Consider the following 20754-nt stretch of genomic DNA (forward strand, 5'->3'; position numbering starts at 1 on the left):
AAATTACTTGTGAGTTGGCACAGGCTTTGTCCGCATCTCTAACCAACCCCAATGCCCCCAGGCAACTAGACGTGCGTTCATTGCTTATTTGGCTGACCATTATTCTGCAAGGGGTAAAATGGAAACACACAACTTCAGACTCTAGGGATCGATTTTAAGTTGGTATTTACTCATTGCACGTGACTGCAAGACGCTCCCTTAAGGGCTCTCTGGGAAACCACACACACTATTTGCTCCCTACTAGAGGTTTGTGACATTGCCTTTGGCTCTGGGTAGTGATACAAGGAACAGTGCAGGCCACGGGTGATCTGAGAGAAGATAGAGGTGTGCTCTAAGCACGAGAGAAAATTTCAGGAGCCAAAAAGAATAAGTGAGTTCAAGGAATTTGAGTTTGCAGAGGTTCTAAAGAACCACCAAAGACTGGCAGAAGGCATCCAGCTGCCTTTATAGCCAGGACATACAGACAGCTGTTCTACCTATATTAACCACTACATTTTTTTCTCACTGAAATGGTTCTTTAAGAGTACAACACTCAAATTACAGTCAGGAAAACCCTGTATTCCACGCACAGTTGTTTTCTATGCACAGCCTAGATGGAGTCTGGAAATGCCTCCTCCCATGACCTCTCTTGTCAGAGTCCTTGCCCTGGCTTGGATGGACAACAGCTGCCCAGGTAGGAAGCTCACCATGGCTGGTTTCCATGGCACTGACACACCATGCCCTGCCTTCAAGCAGTTTCTTGAATGTATTGTCTATCCTCTGGTCTGCGCATTCTCTGTCTGTCTTTAGAGCTTTTCCTCAGCATGGATGATCACTCATGGGTTTGCTTCTCAAACACCTCCCCTCACACTGACAATGGAGCAACCCAGGCACACCAGAAGGAATGGGAGACGAGGTGTCAGAGGGATTCAACGATGGGATGAAGTGAGTCGGGTCCCTAGAAGGCTGGGAAGGCAAGGGGTGCCCTTGCAAACGTTCACACTCCCTGCGTCCGTTTCTGTTGCTGCGACAAAGACCCGAATAAAATCAGCTTTGGGAAGAAAGGACTTGTTTGGCTTACAATCACAGTTCACTATTTTAGGGAAACCAAGGCAGGAACTCAAGCAACCAGGTACACCATATCCACAGTCAAGAGCAATGAAAGAATAAACAAGTCCTTGCTGGCTTGCTGCTCATTTTTCCAGTAAGACCCAGCCAATGGATGTTCCTAATCAATTAACAATCAAGACAGATCCCAGAAGACTTGCCCACAGGTCAACCTGATCACAGTAATGGCTCCCTGGGACTTCAACCAGCACAGCTGGGGTTTGGCCCACAAATCTGCGATTTAATAAAGACTATGAGAAATTTAATATAAATTGACCCTGACCCATGCTTTAAGAGATATTGCCTCCTATGGACTGCTTTGAAATCCAAATTCATCTGCTGAGAGTCGAACCCCCAGGATCTCCAAGACCATTGAGAGATGACAGAGTCTTTAAGAGATAATGACAGTCAAATGAGGCTGTGTGGGTGGGACCTCATCCAGGATGCTGCCAGCTTTGTCAGAGGAAGACAAAAGCACAGACGAGCAGGCACCAGAAGAAGACTTTCTGGGGGCACAAGTACTTGAGGGCACGAGTACCACTCCTCAGCGGAGGAGAAAGATGCCAGGAGACACGAACCTTGGAAACATCTTCATCTTGGATTGTAGCTTCCAGAGCTACTTGGAAATAAATTCCAGTTGTATAAGTTACCAAGTTCACAGTTTAGCATTTTGTTACAGCTGCCCCAGTAAGTCAACTTACTACCTTAGGATCCCGGGACAACAAAAGATGATGTAACTACCTTCAACAATGGCAGTGGGTCCTAAAAACCTACAGTAAGGGCCTGGGGATGCAAGTGTGAGTCAAGAGAATGTGTTCCCGCCCAGTGACACATGGTCTCTGATGACAGAAAAGGGGATTCTTGAGAGAAAGTTGTGAGTCATTTGAGGCAAAGTGCAGAGAACATTCTGGACATTCTAAGGACCGGCCGATAACTTCACGAAAATGAGAATCTGTAGACGATTTTAAAGATCTAACCAAGATGTCTGGTGGAAGAGACAAGTACAGAAACAGCAAGAAAGTTCTGAAAGCTGTAAAACAGCAGAAAATTGGGGCATCCTTAGCGTGGTGGTTTTCAGTGTGGTTACCTGGGGTCAGTGCTGATCATCTGAAAATTAGCTGAATAAGTGTGGTGGTGGCTTGAAAGAAGAAGGTCCCCAAATAAAGTGGCACTATTAGGAGGTGTGGCCTTGTTGGAGGAAGTGTGACTTTGTGGGGGCAGGCTTTGAGGCCCTTTGCTCAAGCTTCCCTCAGTGTGACTTCAGTTGGTTTCCTGATGCCTGCAAGATGTAGGACTCTCAGCTCCAGCACCACATCTGCCTGCATGCTGCCATGCTCCTCATCCTGATGATAATGAATCAAACCTCTGAAACTGTAAGTGAGCCATCCCAATTAGATGCTTGCTTTATAAGAGTTGCATTGGTCATGGTGACTCTTTACAGCAATACCAACCCTAACTAAGACAGGCATGCCCTGGGGTCCTAATGCAGACCCGCTGAATTGGAAATTCTCTCCCAAAGCCCAGCAATGTGCGCTTCAACAAGTCCTCTATGCAATAAGGCACTCTGAGAAAGCCGGTCAGAGCTGTGAGTTGAGAAGTTTTGAGAGACACCCCCTCCTCTAAAACGCTCAGGGATGAAAGTGCTCGGTAACTCCCGGAGAAGAGACCGAGGAACTGAGATTGTGAGAGCTCGTTTGAAGGACTCAGAGAGTGACCAGGTCCCAGGACCCTCTCCCTGAGGCCTGCAGGCACAGTGCTGGCACAAACACACAGTTGAGGCAAGAACAGATGTATTTCTGCCTCGATGAACTCTGCATTATATGAAGCTTCCATCGGATGGATCAGTTGATGTCATCTTATGTAAGGAGAGATGATAGTTTTGTTTCCAAAACAAATATCATTGAATATACAAAAGTAGGGGTAACATCTCAGGATAAATAGTCATTGAACTAATAAGTGGAAGGCCTGGTCTGGGACTGATATCTATAACCAACTGTTCTCAGTTCTACTTTGGGCTATTGCTAGGTCTTTTGAACATAAAAATTTGTGGTTAGTGTGTCATAAAAAAAAATCAGATCCAGCCTTACTTCATCCTTACTGTGTGGAGAGAATTCATCAAATTTCACAATTTGAAAGATCAAGAAGTTATTCCTTTTAGTTTCAAGAAGGCCCTGGGTAACTGTTGTTTAGTGCGCACTCTTGTCTCTTGTGGCCCAACTTGAAGACCTATCCATCTCCTTTCCCCTATATCATACTCATCAGAGGAGAGTTCCATAGCCTGGAACGGATCCTTCCAGTCAGTCTTCAGTCTGGGACCTAACTAGTCCTCTGCAGCGTTCAGAGAGGGTGGACAGTGCACAGCAGACATGGACCTAACTAGTCCACTGCATCATTCAGAGAGGGTGAATGATGCACAGCAGACATGAGGCTGGGACCTAACTAGTCCTCTGCAGCGTTCAGAGAGGGTGGACAGTGCACAGCAGACATGAGGCTGGGACCTAACTAGTCCTCTGCAGCATTCAGAGAGGGTGGACAGTGCACAGCAGACACGACCTAACTAGTCCTCTGCAGCATTCAGAGAGGGTGGACAGTGCACAGCAGACACGACCTAACTAGTCCTCTGCAGCATTCAGAGAGGGTGGACAGTGCACAGCAGACACGACCTAACTAGTCCTCTGCAGCATTCAGAGAGGGTGGACAGTGCACAGCAGACACGACCTAACTAGTCCTCTGCAGCATTCAGAGAGGGTGGACAGTGCACAGCAGACACGACCTAACTAGTCCTCTGCAGCATTCAGAGAGGGTGGACAGTGCACAGCAGACACGACCTAACTAGTCCTCTGCAGCATTCAGAGAGGGTGGACAGTGCACAGCAGACAAGCTCTCCAGGCCCCCACAGGAAGCAAAGCCCCACCACCTCCCCAGGACAGCAAGCAGCTGCACACTTACTCCCCATTATCCTGCGCACGGTCGGGCCTTCTGCAGTCATTTCCCTCACGATCTCGTTGTCATCCTCATTGGCGTCCAGCCAGCGATTGCAGTTGAAGTTATACTTATCCTTATTCAGGGTATTCATCAGGGTCATCTACAATGAGGAAGTCTTGAGGTAGGCAGGGGGGCCTACCAGGGATTCCCACCCATGGCCTGGAATCCTCATTCTATGGTCTCATTTTTTTTTAAGTTTTGTGCTTTCTCATTATTACTGTATTTTATTTTGGTTTTATAAGACAGTGTTTCTCTGTGTAATCCTGCAACTTGCTTTGTAGATCAGGCTGGTCTCAAACTCAGCCTGCATCTGCATCTCGCCCCCTCCCCAAGTGCTGGGATTAAAAGTGTACACCACCACGTCTCGTCTGCTATCTCTTCTTAGGCAAGGCCAAGCCATCTCCTCACTATGACTCTTGGGGAAGGCAGATGATCAACCTTCCCTTTCTTTTCCTGGTCTCTTAGAAGCCTATGCTCACCTAGCTCCTAGATGATGGGACAGGATGCAAACCCATGGACACGGGAGCAGCGTCTCTCGCCGTTTACTTTGGAAGACCTCTCCCTAACTGTTCCCAAACCCCATGGTCCATGTCTACTCTTCCCACCTCCAATCCTAACAAACACAGAGGCAAATATATGACATGATCGTGAAGGAGGGTGGCTCTGGCCGCTCCTGCCCCCACCCCAGGTACACCTTACCTTTTCTAAATGCCAGCCAGAGCCAGGGTTCTGCCTATCATGCCACACCCGAATTTTATAAAACCTGCCAAGATCTGGGAGCTCCATCTACAAAGAGAAATTAAAAGGTCTGTGCAGATATAGTCATGGAAATGCATCTGTCCTCATAGCTGACCACAGGCAGGTGGGTGCTCCTTTGGGCTGCTTTTTCCCAGTAAGGGTGGGTTTGCTTTTAAACATATTCAAACATTCCATTCTCTCATGCTCCTGGTAGCCAGAGGCTCATGGGACCAAGACAGCTATGTGAAACTAGCGTTCGGTCTGGGCTGGCAAAACTGAACAAAAATAACTGACCCACAGTGGGATCCAGCCAAGAGATCTTCCAGGAACAAAATTCATATGGCAGCCCTGCAAATTAGCACAGGGCCACAGCCCCAGGAGTCCACTGGGCACCGAGACAGACAAAAAGATCAATACAGCAGCGGTGCCCTTTCCCCGGGGGCCCGAGTCTGGCAGAGAAGACAAATACATAAAGACCAATGAACTTAGGGATGGAATAGAGGTATCAGTGGGGTGCTCCAAGAGGAGAGCAGCAAATTACAGATGCTTCTCCCCAAAGGTCGGCGCAGCACTTCTGAGGGCAAAGACTTGCTCTGTGTATATACCACAAAGTTCAAAGCTGGATTTTCTTTCAAATGCTCCAAAATTTATGTTTCCCCTTAAAAGTTGATCCTTATGCTTGAATGCAGACAGGTTGAGCAATCAAACTGTGCTCCAAGCCCCTGAGCCCACAATTCCCCTGTTTGCCCCACTCCTGATTGCTCCAAGCATTTCATACTTGCTCTGCCCCCCTCCCAGGCCTCATCCAAGACCATTTCAGATGGAAGGGCCAGATATAAATTATATGACTTTCAATAAATTGCCTATAAGGCATCAAATTTGTCACTGCTATGGGAGCCCAACGTCTCCAGTGCACTTTTTTGTCTTTAAACTTGATTCGAAGCCAGGTGTAGAAAACTGGAATCCTCATGCCCCGCACCTCTCCCTCTTCTTACTGTGCCCCTCCCCGTCCACCACTTCCTACCCTAAACTTCTCGATGATGCCCGGTTTGAACCATTTGTTGTTGGGATTCAGGAGGATCTCATCTGTCCGCCCCTTCTGCCCATAAATCTGGATGAAGATGGGAGAGTTGGTGCCGGCTTTCTTCAGATCAGTTGTCCAGACCCAAAGGGACCAAGGAAATTCTATAACAAAGACCAAGGCACCTCAGGAACTCCAAGGGCCAGAGAAGAAGGGGGGGCAATCAAGTGATTGGGACTGGAGTTGATACACAATTGTGTCCGTTCTTAGAACCCATTAAGCAAGTGGTGAATATGAAGGCACCTTAGTGTCTTATTAATGCCTAAAGGCTTACTGCATTTTAGTAGTGGGGGAGAGTTGACTCTGCCATGCTGTAACTAGTGATGAATCACTCTGCTTAGCCCTGTGTCCATGACAGCAGCTCCTTCAGCTTAGGGATGCTGGAGTCATGTCCGCAACAGCACAAGGCCTATACTGTGTAGAGCTGAGCTTCTCTCTGAGAGACCCCCAGATTCTGGGCCCCTCACACTTACTTTTCAGCCGCTTCTTCCTCAGAGACACCATTTCATAGAGCTGCCTCTCGATCAGCCCGTCGGCCTTCTTCTCGTCCAGCCAGTTGCTGCAGGGGAACGTCTGCTGGATGCCAGTGAAGGGGCACAGGATCACCACCTGGGAAGACGGACAGCAAGTCTCCCGTGTCAGGCCCACTGACGGGACCCCCTCGCAATGCTTAGCGGCCTCTGCAGTACCCAGTGCACAGGCGTCTGTCTGTGTAGGACCTTCAGAGGAACATGCTTTTCCCACTGCCTTTCTCACCAAGTCAATAGAGTGCACCTCTTTCAAGACTTGTTTTTTTTCCCGCAGATAAAAAGTACTTTTTAAATTATTTTAAAGAGAAGTCTTCCGCAGTAGCTGTCATCTGTTCCCCAATTCACTAGCTCAAGTCCCAGACCTTTTCTTCTATTTCATCCTCTTCGGACAACACATTTCTTCGTGTGCATCATAAAAATCTGTGAATCTGAACTAAATGGCTTCTACCACCCAATGAATTTTTGTAGGGAAAAAAGGTGAAGCACATAAAAACTTATCAGTTCATATCTCAAATATAATAAGGAGCCAAGTGCCTTCCCCTAGACTTACTTCCACTGGATCCTGTCTCCTCCCATCTACCCTGGGAAACAGGAGTGAGTTTGGTTTAATTTGTCCAGCGGAAATGGTACAAATACACAAAATGAAGACAGCGAGCGTTTTATCGGTGCAAAACTAGACTGAATAAAAGTTTGGGAGAGAGTAGAAAGCACAGGGGAGTCGGGGTTTTATTTGCTTTGTTTTGGAGAGCATTGATTCTACTTTCAAAGGGAAAACAAAAACAAAGCTTCATTTCCCACTGAAAGCAAATCATTGCTTCCCAAACTTCCTTAAGGACAAGAACTGTCAAGTTAAGTCCTGGTGGCACTGGCCTGTGATCTCAGTTGCTGGAGAGTTTCCCTGGGCTATAGGGTGAGTGCAAGGCCTCACACACAGAAAGAGATACAGGGAGAGCCAGAGCCAGAGGGATGGGGAGGAGGAGGAGGAAGGGAGGGAGGAAGAAGAAAAGGACTGAGGATACAGCTCACTGGCAGAGCACTGCATAGCTTGTTACACGCATACACAGTTCCCTATGTCCTCACCTAAATGTAGAAAACTATCCAGAATCTAGGAAAATCTGGCTCAGTAATCTGGATCGAAGTTCAGGAATACTATTATCAAGAATTCAGGGGATTCTCAAGATGTACATTTATGTGTTAGTGTTTTCCTGCATGCATTGACGTGTATCAAACAACTGCAATGCCTGTGGAGGCCAGGGGTGCATCAGAATCCCTGGAAGTGAAGTTACAGACAGTTGTAAGTCTTCATGCAGGTGTTGGGAACCAAACCGAATCCAGGCATACTGCAAGAGCAGTGAGTGCTAACTGCTGAGCCTTCTCTCCAGCCCGGGAACTTTATTGTAGTTTTGTAAATCCTTCAATAAACGTAGCTAAAATATTTTGATATATGTCTGGAAAAAAATCTACCTCATAAAAATAGATATATTCTAAAATTATCGTTAATTGTTTCATAAGCCAAGGGGAAACACCACCAGCAATCATGTTGTCTATAACCAGTAGGTAAGCACCTATGGTAGCCAATGCTGTATTTGGGGACAGCCCCACTCCCCTAAGCCCCTACTAACAAGACAAAAAAGATGGACGTGATCTTGTACAAGGGATCATGTGCTCTTTAACTAGCTGGTTTAAGAGCTAGGAAAATTTAGAAAATAAGACTGTTGTGATCAGAGCCCTCTAGAGAAACAGAACTTAGGGGATGAATATGTGTGTGTGTGTGTGTGTGTGTGTGTGTGTGTGTGTGTGTACATACATGTGTGCACACACACATATAAATGGGATTTAAGAGTGGCATACAGGCTTCATCCAGTCCAACAATGCCTGTCTACCAATCAACAGGAAGTCCAAGAATCCAGTAGTTTCTCATCTCATGAGGCTGGATGTCTCAACTGTTCTTCAGTATGCACTGGAATCCCGAAGAGGCAGGCTCTAATGCCAGCAAAAGAAAGGATCTGCTAGCCAGAGTGAAGACAAGCAGATAAAGAGAAAATAGCTTCCTTCTTCCTTGTCCTTTATAAAGGCTGCTACCAGAAGGTGTGGCCTAGATTTGATTTAGGATGGGTCTTCCTACCTCAAATGATCCAAGTAACTAAAAAAATCCCTCCCAGGTGTGCCCAGGGGCTCAGGTTTTGAGTTAATTCCAGAGGTAGTTGACAACTGAAGGCAGACATCACGGGGATGCAGGGCAGAGTCTGTACATCAAGGTTGAAGAAGATGCATTTGAACCCAAGAATACTCACCCGTTGGCTCCTTACCTTCTCGCAGTACCAGCCTCGGTTGACACCCACATTGCCATGCCCGATGGAGACCCGGCTCAGGGGGCTAAGAAGGACAGCCAGGTCGATGTGGAAGATGTCCGTGCGGCCCCTGTCAAACACACCGCCCTCCAGGAAGATCTTCCCACTGTTCTTATTCCCTCTGGCTCCATACATGACCAAGTAGATTTTCGATTTGGTTCCAGCTCCACGGATATCCCCAGTGAAGACAGTGACAATATAGGTTATGGCTGGCGTGGAGAGAGAGGTAGAGATGGTTCAAAGCAGACCACGTCAGCACACTCCCATCTCCATCTTGGCTACGGTACTTCCCTGCCACACACACCCGTGCTCCCTCATGTTCTACGAACTCAGACCACATCCAGGGCCCCTTGCAACCTCATTGTGTTTTCCAGTGTTGAGTGTTAGTATGTATGAGTTCAGGGAGGGACTGCATCTATTATTTTAGGAACCTGTCAGCCCTGATTATGAGAAACAAAGAGAAGAAGGAAGTTGAGTGTCTAAGAATAGCACATATTATTGATGTTAATTACTGTGTGTGCATTATTAATAGCTGCTAGATAAATTTTGTTATGTGTAATCTAATTATTATAGTCAAGTCCATTGATGGAGATTTATATCGGGCCCATCTGGTTCTTTTAGCTTGCTCTTCCGTTAAAAAACACAACTTTTGAGAGTGGGCACTGACATCTCCCTTCCCTCCTGGGCTGAGGAAGAGTGAGGGAGCACTACAAGTTGGGTCACCCGGCATTCTGATCAGTCAGGAGGCATCGTGAGCCCTTGGGATTAGGCAGCAGAACCACCGAGGGCTACGTAAACTCCCAAATAGGGGAAAAAGGAAAAAGAGAGATCACCCGCGTTTGCACCAGAAATTCTGTTTTCTTTGTTCTGAAACCCTGGGACAGAAGGAAAAGAGTGCCAGCAAACGTGGCAGGGAGAGGAGAGGGGACAGACACGCAGATGAAGATGTCGGGAAGAGCAGAAGGTATGGGTGTTAGGGTGAGTCATGGGCGGGGTGATCACGGGCAGGCGCAGCAGGGGGAGACGGAAGGGCTGCAAAGTGGCGGGAACTGCGTTGAAGAGCCTCTAGATGGGCCACCCGGAGCCAATCTGTGTTGCGCTCTACGTGTTCCATTCCACAACCCTGGCTGTGTCTCCAGTCAAAGGGAGGGACGGACTTCAGCAGGTGTGTAAAGCACACACGAGTTTTCTAGAACCCCAAGGATCATATCAGATGGGCTGAGGGATGGAGGTGCTCTGTCGTCAACCAGCTATGTGAGCATGGACAGCTTCATTAACTTCAATACGCCTCAGTTTTCTCATCCGTGAGTTGGGAACAAGACAATGCCTACGCCTACACTGTAGGTGGCTCTAAGGATTATAGGAAATGTAACAGGATCCAAATTCCCCTTCTTTCTTCCTCTTTTGGTTCCTTCTACCCTTAGCTAGTAATGCCTAGGGCTATTACCCTGTCTCTTCTCATAGCAACAGCCTCGGCTGCAACCCAAAAAACCAGACCATTTTCTGGGGCAGCAAAGATGCCATCTTCAAAGCCAGCTGGCTCCCACCTGACCAACCACAGTCATCAGCCCACAGATGTGACTCCGACACTGACTGTCAAAGACAGAACATCCAGCCGGGCCTCGCTGCTCTCCAGCCTACCTGTGGTCTCAGCTCCGCCCACTAAGATGTCTCTTTGGATTTTGCCATCATCTTCATCCAGCGCCAGCCAGCGGTTCAGGGGGAAATCATATTTCCTTTTGTTCCCAAAATCTTCAATGATAATCTGAGAAGGAGAGAAGAGGAAAGAATGTGCTTAAGTGTCCTTGGGGGCACACCTGGTCGTCTCCCAGCCCATCCAGGCGTTGGAGTATACTCTAAGATGCTCTTGAGTCTCCTCACGCCTCAAGGAGAGCGGCTCACAGAGCACAGCTGCTACCAGGAAATCCACATACAGCCATCCAGGGATGATTGACAGCCACCCCTCCTTGAATCTCAGCCACTAATCCTCCACTGCTTGGAGGCATTCTAGAAAAATTGAAGCAAGAAGTATATGGGGTATGCTCGGGGAGCTGGGATGAAAGAACTGGAGGCGGGGATTTGAAAACTGACACATGAGATGTTGGCTTCCTCCCGGCTGAAGGTTGGACTTCCGACCTTATTGTTGAGAAGCAGAGTCTATGCAAGGGGGAAACTGAGGACTGAAACCAGGCCCAAGGAATCCTAGGACCTGGCGGCCACATCAGAAAGCATCAGCAGCTGCCAGGGAGGCAAATGCAGGTGGCCATAATTGAAACCTCCCCAGCAAAACAACCATAAACTGGGTTGGTAACGTCTTGTCTTCTAGAACATACTAAAGAGCTGGAAGTACCTTCCAAAATGTGCCTCTGGACCCTGCTATAAAGTAAGACAGGAAAGACAGACATATTCTATGATGAACGGTGAAAGCATTAGCATAGGGGTTGGTTGGTTTGTTTGGGGATGCGGGTGTGTGTGCTCACACGTGTGCACATGCGTGTGCCCACACACATGTTAAAAGCAAGAGCCATTATCTGGAAGGAATATTCTCCATCTACCAACAAACCCATAAGGAAAGCAGATCTTCTGAGAGCCAAGAGGGAACCAGGCTGATGAGTCCTTGCAGGGGAGACTAAGTGCAGAGAAGGGGCCTATTCATGGTGAAGTCAGCTGTGTTCTGTGGCTGCGGAGACACACCTTACCAGGCAAGACTTCCCGGTGTGAAGGCTAAAAATGATAAGACACCCCTAAAATGGAGAGGAAAGGAGGAAACGGCCAAACAGGGGCAATTTCTTGTTTATCCTTTCTAGATGGGCCAGAGATGCCTCAGACGATCCTGGGCTACACAGCCCTCACTTCCTCCCAGGCAGGCTCAGGACACCTGAATGACGTAAGGGCGTGGCCTTGAAGCCAGCATGTTTAGGTCAATACGGGGTGTCTTCTGCGACAAATGCTTTCACTTAGTCCCGGAATAACTTCCATCATTGTTATATAGCCCGATGGAGCTGGATTCTGCTTTGTACAGATGAGGGGAACCACACACACACACTCACACACACACACACTCACACACACACTCACACACACACACACTCACACACACACACTCACACACACACACACACTCACACACACACACACTCACACACACACACACACACACACACACACACACACACACACACGGAGCAATTAGGAGAGTCAGGAGCTTCGTGATAGAACCTTGAAGGATGTTAGGCCTTGACTGGAGAAGATGGGTGAACTAGGATTCTAGAATGTTTTTAACTTTTTATTTATTTTACATACCAACCGCAGTTTCCCCTCCGTCCTCTCCTCTAGTTCCCTCCCCCTCCCACCTCCTTCCTATCCGTACCCACATCCACTCCTGAGAAAGGGTAAGGCCTCCCGTGGATTCTAGAAGCTTTAACAAGGCCAGTCTTGGAGGCCTCTAGGAGGGCAGCATGGACGGCCAGTGGACTTAAACAACAGAGTAGAGGCAGCAAATCTAGAGTGTGGAAAGTTAGGCTCAGATTCAGGCCTCTGAAAGCCAGGCGCTCCCCTCCCAGGCCTCAGGGACTGCGGTCCAGCAGCTGGACCTACCTTGGACAGGAACCAGCCTGCAGACCCCCCCTTGTTGTTGTGGCCCACATTGATCTTCATCAGCTGCCCCAAATCCGGGGCGTCCAGCATGAACTTGTCTTCAGCTCCCTTTTCAAAGTTGTCCTTTTCATTTTCCAGCCTACGCTCTCCTGAGTGCACAGAAACAGGAAAGTTACCAGAGGGGAGGGGGAGATGGGGAACAGAAGAGAAGAAAGAAGACCTGGAGGCCTTAATGGTCCACCCACTGAAAGAGCTCTTACAAAGTCAAGGGCGGCTCCCTACTGCGATCTAACGGTTCCTAACATCCTTCCGGCTTCTGGCAAAGCCAGTTTTCCTCCTGTGTGACGTGTGCCTGGGTCTCATAACTGGGTTTCTCATTGCTGCCTTTGCCCCTGTGAACCAAACTGCACCCCTATCCTAAGACTTGAGGTCCCATTACGTGTTCTAAACTAGAGCAGTGAGCGTAGGCATAGGGGCTGCTGCTGCTGTTGCTGGGCTTCTGGGCGCATTTGCTCACCCCTGTCCTGGACACCATGCCAGCAACTCTCAGCAGACACCGTATATGTCTGACACGGATCTTTATCTCTTACACCCCGCTAGGATCCAACAAGGATGCACTATTAGCGTGGTCCTCAAATGAAGAAACAAAGGTTTAGAAATGAGACAATGTGTCCAAAGTCATGTGGGCAATGAACACTGAGCTTAGCATCCGGTTCTAAGCTGTTTCTCTGCTTTACCGTTCTCTGCTGTCACATTCGGGTGACCACGAGCACACATGTTAGGCTTTCTCATTCCACCAAAGTGCCAGCTTTTTGCTTAAATCTTTCCATGGTCTCTCGTTTCTAAATTTACATTTTGGCATCCAGAAATATAAAAAATAATTTCCAGTATTCGGGTACTCACCACCCAGATGCGAGAGGTGTAGCAATTGCTAACTTTTGTCTAGTTTGCTCCAGATGTTTATTTAGCCCCCCTTCTTTCCAAAAGATTTATTTTTTATTTTATGTGTGTGAGTGTTTTGGCCTGCATGTATGTAAGTTCACTATGTGTGTGGCTGGTGCCCAAGGGAGCCACAGAGGGTTCTAGAGCCCATGGAGCTGGAGTCACGGAGGGTTGTAAGCAGCTATGTGGGTGCTGGAACAGAATTCAGGTCCTCTAAAAGAGCAGCAAGTTCTGTGAAGGCCCGAGCCAATTCTCCAATACCTACAAACCCATGTGTGAGGCTTCGCTGCTCATCTCTCCCTCCTACTCCCCCATCTTGGTGTGTACTGTCCCTGAATCATTAGCATCTATACACATCTCTAAGAGACACGGGCCACATGTGGCCATTTCTGATTTCTGCATGAATGAGGGCAGGGTACACATCCCACCACCGTGAGGCCTCATCTTCACAGTGAGGCCGACAAGAGTGTCTGCATCACCGGGTGCGTGTGAGTGAGACCTGCTGCGTTCTCACACATCGAGCAGCCCGGGAACACAGCACGCACCGCGACAATGCCACCACGGCTAGGACTGCCGCCGTTCCTCTGCTCTCAGCACCGCAGGTCTCCGTGGAATCTCATTTTCTCAGTTACCAGCAGGCTGCTGCAAGTGCCCCCTGGACGACCCAGGGCTGGTGACAGTGTGTTCATTAACCAATCCTACCAGAGCCGCGTGACAAAAGAGCCATTCTGCTCTCCTCTCCCGGCAGACATCTGAGTCCTTCCTCACTTGATCATTGCAAAGCTTTGTGCCCTCCTCTGCACACTGGTAAAGACCGTGCTGCGCACACACGTGCAGAGATGGTTGTTGATCTGCTGTATGTTCGTCTTTAGTGTGTCAGACAGCACCGCTCCCCAAAAGGCTTTCAGGGTGTTAATTCCCACCAGCAACATATGGGGATTTCCAACGCCCGTAATCACCATTAACATCTGTAGTTTAAGATTTCTATTCTGTGTAGAATGGTATCTCACTGTGGCTTTAATTTGCATTTCCTTACTTTGTTGAGAGATTGACTATATAATACATGTACATATAGAGTCTGTGTCATTTAGGCAGTGTGTCTCAGTCTTTTTTATTCTCATATCTTCTGTTCCATTTTTTTAAAAAAACTGTTGTGTTATTTTCTTTGACATGCGTGTGCACATGCCTGTGTGTGTGCGTGCATGCGAGTACATGTGTAAATATATGTGTGATTTTGGTAAATTCCTTATTAAATTTCATCCTTAAGTTAAGGCTGACATTAAAAATTAAGATCTTAAAATTTCTTTCAAAAATTCTGATAATTTTTTCACACTTAAGTCTTTAGCCCATCTGGAAGTTATTTTCATGCATTGTGAAAGATAAGAATCTGATTTCATCTTTTCTCGGGTGGCTAGACAATTGTTCGAACACCAGTAATTAAGCATCTTATCTTTGCCCTCAGATGTATAATCTATGACGCTATCATTCTATGTATTCTAGGTTCTTTATTCTGCTCCATCGGGCTATTTTATTTGTCCTTCTTCTCCCATCACACTGTTTTGGTTTTTAAAGCTCTATGACTGGGCTGGAGAGATGGTTCAGTTCCCAAGGCCATTGTTACGAAGCTGAACAACCTGGGTTAGAACCCTGGGACCTGCGTGATGGTAAGAGAACGGGCTCACAAAGTGTCCTCCCACCTCCCACGTGCCAGGGAACAGGTGTCTCTCACACGTACATTAAACAGGTTGAATAAACGTAGCTTAGGTCTTTGTTTCTGACAGGGCAAAGATCTGCCATCATTGCTCTCACTCACACCATTTCTGTTCCACGAGTCACATCTGTCTGTTTGTATGCGGACAGAGCCACACACTCTGGCTCGTACGCGTGTGCATGCAGAGGGCAGAGGACAGCCTGCAGGAGTCACTTCTCTCTGTCTGCCCTGTGGTCCAGGACTAGAGCTCACGCTGTCCCATTTGCCAGCAAGGACTTCACCAGCCCGCTCATGCTGTTTTTATTTTTTTCAAAGTTATCGTGGCGATATTTAGATATTTATTGTTCTATATTTTAATAGTAGCCTGAGCTTTGGATGTTTGCTTTTAGGAATTTGACTGCAGTAGCCTTGCAGAACCGGGAAACATGGCATCTTAGCGAGTTTGGGTCCTTTCTCGTTATGAACACATCTCTTCATTAACTTGTATATTCTTGCACATCTTTCAAAAACCTGTACTTTCCCGAAAGCCCTCCCCCTTCAGAGTCATTCTTATGTACTAGTTTCTGATGTAAATAGCATGCTTTTACACTGAATATTTAAATTGTTTGTTGTTTTAGTAATTTTCCTTATTAAATTTTAATCTGCTATCTTTAGCAAACTTTGATTTTTGTTGATTCTGATGATTTTTTTAACCTATATACATCTTCCCGGATTTTGGTTGCTTATGCAAATGAAAGCTTGTTAGTGGCTTCTTGTACCACATACCCATAATCCTGGCATTCAGGAGGCTGAGGCAGGAGCTCAGAAGGCTTAGACAGAGAAAGAGAGGAGGGAAGACAGAGGGAAGAGGAGAAGCAAGACAATGGAGAGAAGAACAAAGGGAAGGGGAGAGGGGGGAGGGGAGAGAAGGATGGGAGGGGAGAATGAGTCTTTGCTTTCATCTTCAATTGTTGTAGCCTGCCTTCCTTTCTCCCTCCCTCCCTCCCTCCCTCCCTCCCTCCCTCCCTCCCTTCCTTCCTTCCTTCCTTCCTTCCTTCCTTCTTTCCTTCCTTTCCAGGCTGGCCTCAAACTCAAAGATCCACCTGCCTCTGTCTTCAAGGTGCTGGGATTAAAGGTGTGCACCACCACTCAGCCAAGCTTTTATTTCTTTATCATGTCTTCCCCCCCCCCCCTCTTGCTTTAGGCCTTCTAGTATTGTGATGAATACAAATAATAATTAACTCAAATATATCTAAGATAATTCTATTTTTCTTTTTAAATATCTGCTATAATAAAATCAATGAACAGGTTGCCTAATGTTAAATTACTGTTGACTTCTTATCCACATGTTTATTTACAAATTTAGTGTGCCAATATTTTATTTGGAATGGGGGGGAGGTTCTTTCATAAATGAATATAAACTATTGATTTCTCTTTTAATTTTACCTGCCTGATATTGTCATCAAAATTGATAAAATGAACTAGATGAATGATCTCTTTTTCTTTAAAATTATTTATTGAGGATGGATAGTAACTATTTCTTAATTATTTGGTAGATTTTTACATAAACAATTTGTGGCTCTGGAGTCCTGAGTAATTTTTAATGGATACTCTCATTTTTTAGTGGTTAAAATTGGCTTCTGCAAGTCTTTGAGACAATCAAACCTTATAGGATGCTGAGTTGAAGGTCCAGGCTAGGACATGTGGTGACGTTCACAGGGCACAGACCCCAGATTTACCCAGAATACTTCATGTTGCCTGTTTCATCCCCAAATTTCTCCTCTCATATATTTATGCTGGATTTTTTCTTTATTTTTATATAATATGAGAATATCTTTTTTGAAAGGGAATCGTGTTAATAGCTCAGCTTGACCTCAAACCCCTGCTCTCCTGTACCTTCTCCAAAGTGCTGGGGTTATCAGCGTGCCCAGCAAGACTGTCTACCCTTCCCAGATTCTCCCGTGATGACCAATAAACCTACATCTGTTGCCAGGCATGTGTTCTCATTGCTTTGCTTCCATCCACTGAGAGTTTGGATCTTTATTCTCTTTTATTCATTCTTTTCACTTATAGATTATGCATTCCAACTTTTGGTGTTCACGGTATAATTTTAATATTCACACTTAGCTTAATGAAGTCTACAGTTCCCAGCTTAACTTCTCTGGGGATGGGGAGATGGGTAATGGGCAAAATCTTCATAATGCTCTGTCCAATTTCCTTCTCAAATATCAATCTTAAATGTCTTAGGTAGACACTCCTCTTGTCCCTTGTGTTAGTCACTGTTATCTTTTATGGTATATAAATAAATATGTTATATTTTATGCTTACTTAGGTTTGTTACATAGCTATCAATATTTTGTTCACTTGTGTGTATGTGTGAAAGAGAGATGGAGGTCTTCCTACACATGTAAGCTAGGCTGGTCTTGAACTCAATATGTAGCCCAGGCTACCCTCAAACACCTGTTTCCATTGCTTCAGTCTCCCGAGTGCTGGAACTTACAGTTATGAGTCACCACGTCCAACGGTACCTACTAGTGGCTGTTTAAGCCTGAGTGTAGAGCACATACGTCCCATTTCTCTTTGCTAGAATAAACAGTTAATCTTCCCCCTCGCCTGGAATGATAGCTTCTCTGGTATGGAATTACTGGTTGACATACATCCTGGCTGAGAATACCGGAGCTGTGATTATATGAATTTATAACCTCTGTTGTCGACTGTAAGTTTTCCATCCGTCTACGTGGTATTTTTATAGAAAGTGACCTGCCAAATCTACTTCCTCTAAGATCTTTCTCTTTGCTTTTCTTTTTACACGGTGATGTAGATTCCATCATAGATTTTATTCAATGAGTCATTTACCCGTTTTAAACTGTCGATTCAGATCTGTTGGAGCTTTCAAAAAAAAAACCTTCAGCCATTAGCTCTTTGAAAATCTCCTCTCGCCTGTGACCTGTATCCTCTGTTTCTAGAACGCCTACTCAACCTCCATCAGACCTCCCTCCCTCCCCTGCTCTCATGGCTCCTCCTGCCTCCTTCCCAACCCTGTCTCTCCGTGCACCATCTGAGGGTTTTGCTCATATACTTACAGTTAAATCTCTCCTCAGCATCTGTAATGGCATTGTTTAACTCACCTGCAAAGATGCTTATCTTTACGAACCGTGTTTTCATTTCCTGTGGGTTTGTTTATTTTTCCTAATGCGTTGTCTTTGATGGTGCTGTACCTTCCTCAGTTCTTTCTTTCACGCGGTTAATAGCTTTAAAATACCTTAAGTTATAGGCTAGCCCACATCACTCCATTATCCGAAACCCCTGGGGATTTCATTCTGGTTGCTGTGTGGTTTGCGGCTTCATCATGGTGGATTTGTGTACTTAAGAGTCTTATTGTTTTGGAAAACAAATTCGCTCCAACGCTTTCTCTGTGGGAATCTCATGTAGTCTTAGAAGGGTTTTTGCAGAACACTAATGGAGATTTACTTGCTATGAATCAAGTATTCTAATTTGGTTTTGCTGCTGTTGTTTTGAGACGGGGTCTAATGCAGCCCCAACTGACCTGGAGTTCACTATGTAGGGAAAATTGACCTAGAACTCACAGAGATCAGCCTGCCTCTTCCTCCCAAGTGCTGGGATCAAAGCCGTGTGCCATCATACCCGTTTTGAACCAAATACTCTGTGTGGGAAGAGAAGAGTTCTGAAATCACACGTCTAGTGTGACAGTCGGACCTCAAGTCTCTGTGCAGCATAGGTTTTCAGTGTTGTTTGGTTTCAGTTTTGAGTTCCAACAGGGACGCCATGACTGTGCCAATGAGCTATTGCTCTGCCTTCTCACTGAACCTCTTCCTGTGACTCAGGGGCCCCTGACTTCATGTGTGGTCCTAATTTCAAATCTCCTGCCTCATTCAGGACCTACACCTTCTTTTCTGACCCCCAATGAGCACAAAAACCTGTCTTCTAGATTGATGACTGTGACCCCTCCTCCTTCTCAGGGCTACTGTATCAATCCATAGCTAATACTCAGGTGTTGAGTTTCTCCTTCATGCCTGGCACCTGCAGTGATCTTTTTTCTTCCTTATAAGTTCAGCAATCCATATGAATCCTTTGATGTATTCTACCCCAAATTCACACATCTCTGTAGCTTTTCTGGCTCCTGTGTTACTCTAAGTTGGCAGAAGGGAGAGCAAACCGCTGGTCTCAGCCTGTGACCTGAACTTCTTCCCAGAACCTGCAGCTGTACCTATGTGCAGTTCTGCGTCACCACGCATTCTTCCGTCCCTTAGCCCTACTCTGGGCCATCCTTCTTGACTACACTAAATTAGACTATGCCCCCCTGCAACTCACAGAAGCACAGAGCTTATGGCAATAGAGAAATTAAGTGAGAATAATTCCTGAAGATGGGAAATTTGAGCTTATTCAATTTCAATCCGTCCAAAGCCAGGCATAACTTATTCTGAATATCACACACCACACACACACATACAGAGAGAGAGAGAGACAGAGAGAGACAGAGACAGAGAGACAGAGAGAGAGACAGAGACAGAGAGATTTGAAAATCTATCACACCACTTCCTTCCTTCTCTCTCCCCTTCCATGGGAAAAAGTGTATAGCTCAAGAAAAACAATAAAAAAAGAAAGAAAACCTATGACACATATATACATTTGACCTCACAATACACCCTACTATTCAGGACAAACCATGGCAAATCACAGCACAAGAGAGACACTCAACAGAAGGACCAAAAGGGGAGGGGCTAAAGCTGCCTCCTCGGCCGGGATTATAAAACACAAGCTGCTCTAGGAAGCAGTACTGGGCACGACTTGTGAGGAAATGATTCAGACCGTTACCTGTGTCTCCGTACTCTCCAAAGATATTGATGAAGACATCGGCATCTGTCCCTGCACCCATCACGTCGCCCGTGTACACCTTGATTTCATACTTGTTTCCTGCGAACAAGGACAGAGAAAATCTTGCCTCATTAGGGTCCCGAGAAGAGAAAATTATAGATACATACATAGCTACTGAACCGTCCATCCTTCCCACGGATGTCCAGACGATAGTGACTTCTCATCATTTCTGTCATTATTGTTACTGTCAATTATGGGACAAGAAAGAAGACGCTCAACACTGGCTCCAAAAGGTCAAAACCAGAGCTTCAGAGGGTGGGGTGATCCACGCAGGACGCTCAGCTGTGAACCATGCGTCTCTTGCTTTTGGACTCAAGGTTCTTCTCAATACACACAGTGGCTTCCCCTGCCCTATGTGATGTTAGTCGGCTTCTCTAGAAAGTGCCCGTTTGGATGTATTTTAGGCATTTGTAGGCCATTTCATCTCTGATATAATGACTCAGCCCTGTTGTTCAGGCACAAACTCAACCATATGCGTTAGACCAGAGGTAGGGGAGGAGAGATGGCCATAAAGAAACCTGAAGAACTTTCTGGATGACGGAAACAGTTTGCAGGTGGTAGTGGTTATACAGCTATATATCTTTCCATTGAACTGCACTAAGTTGTCAGGTGTACACTGTACCTCAATGAAGCCCTTTAAAAGTTTAAGCAGCTACAGGCCAGACTACATGAACAAAATGGGCACAACAGTGTCCCAGTAAAGGGTTTTTATTTTTTGATACTTCATTGGAATCTCAGAATTCTGTGTAGCATGAGTATTGATCTTCCTTTGGCTTCAATCATTTATACATGTATCCATCATTCTTTGCCCACACAAAACAGATGACAGCTAAGTTTGGCTCTCCCCCATTCCCTTTC

The 20754-nt window shown here is 46.2% G+C and overlaps 1 protein-coding gene across 3 annotated transcripts in view; it reads right to left on the reverse strand.

Annotated features, from left to right (window-relative positions):
- Positions 1-20754, reverse strand: part of Loxhd1 (lipoxygenase homology PLAT domains 1) — a 136446-nt gene that overhangs the window by 88900 nt on the left and 26792 nt on the right. For all 3 annotated transcript variants that reach the window (XM_075970805.1, XM_075970804.1, XM_075970803.1), the window contains exons 5-12: positions 19837-19935; positions 12369-12517; positions 10413-10536; positions 8730-8980; positions 6364-6499; positions 5834-5994; positions 4771-4857; positions 4036-4171 (exon numbers count right to left, since the gene is read on the reverse strand). In XM_075970805.1, coding sequence (XP_075826920.1) covers positions 4036-4171; positions 4771-4857; positions 5834-5994; positions 6364-6499; positions 8730-8980; positions 10413-10536; positions 12369-12517; positions 19837-19935 — 1143 coding nt within the window. The remainder of the gene's footprint in view (positions 1-4035; positions 4172-4770; positions 4858-5833; positions 5995-6363; positions 6500-8729; positions 8981-10412; positions 10537-12368; positions 12518-19836; positions 19936-20754) is intronic.

Source organism: Microtus pennsylvanicus, chromosome 4, assembly GCF_037038515.1.
Source record: "Microtus pennsylvanicus isolate mMicPen1 chromosome 4, mMicPen1.hap1, whole genome shotgun sequence".
Taxonomy (NCBI): Eukaryota; Metazoa; Chordata; class Mammalia; order Rodentia; family Cricetidae; genus Microtus; species Microtus pennsylvanicus.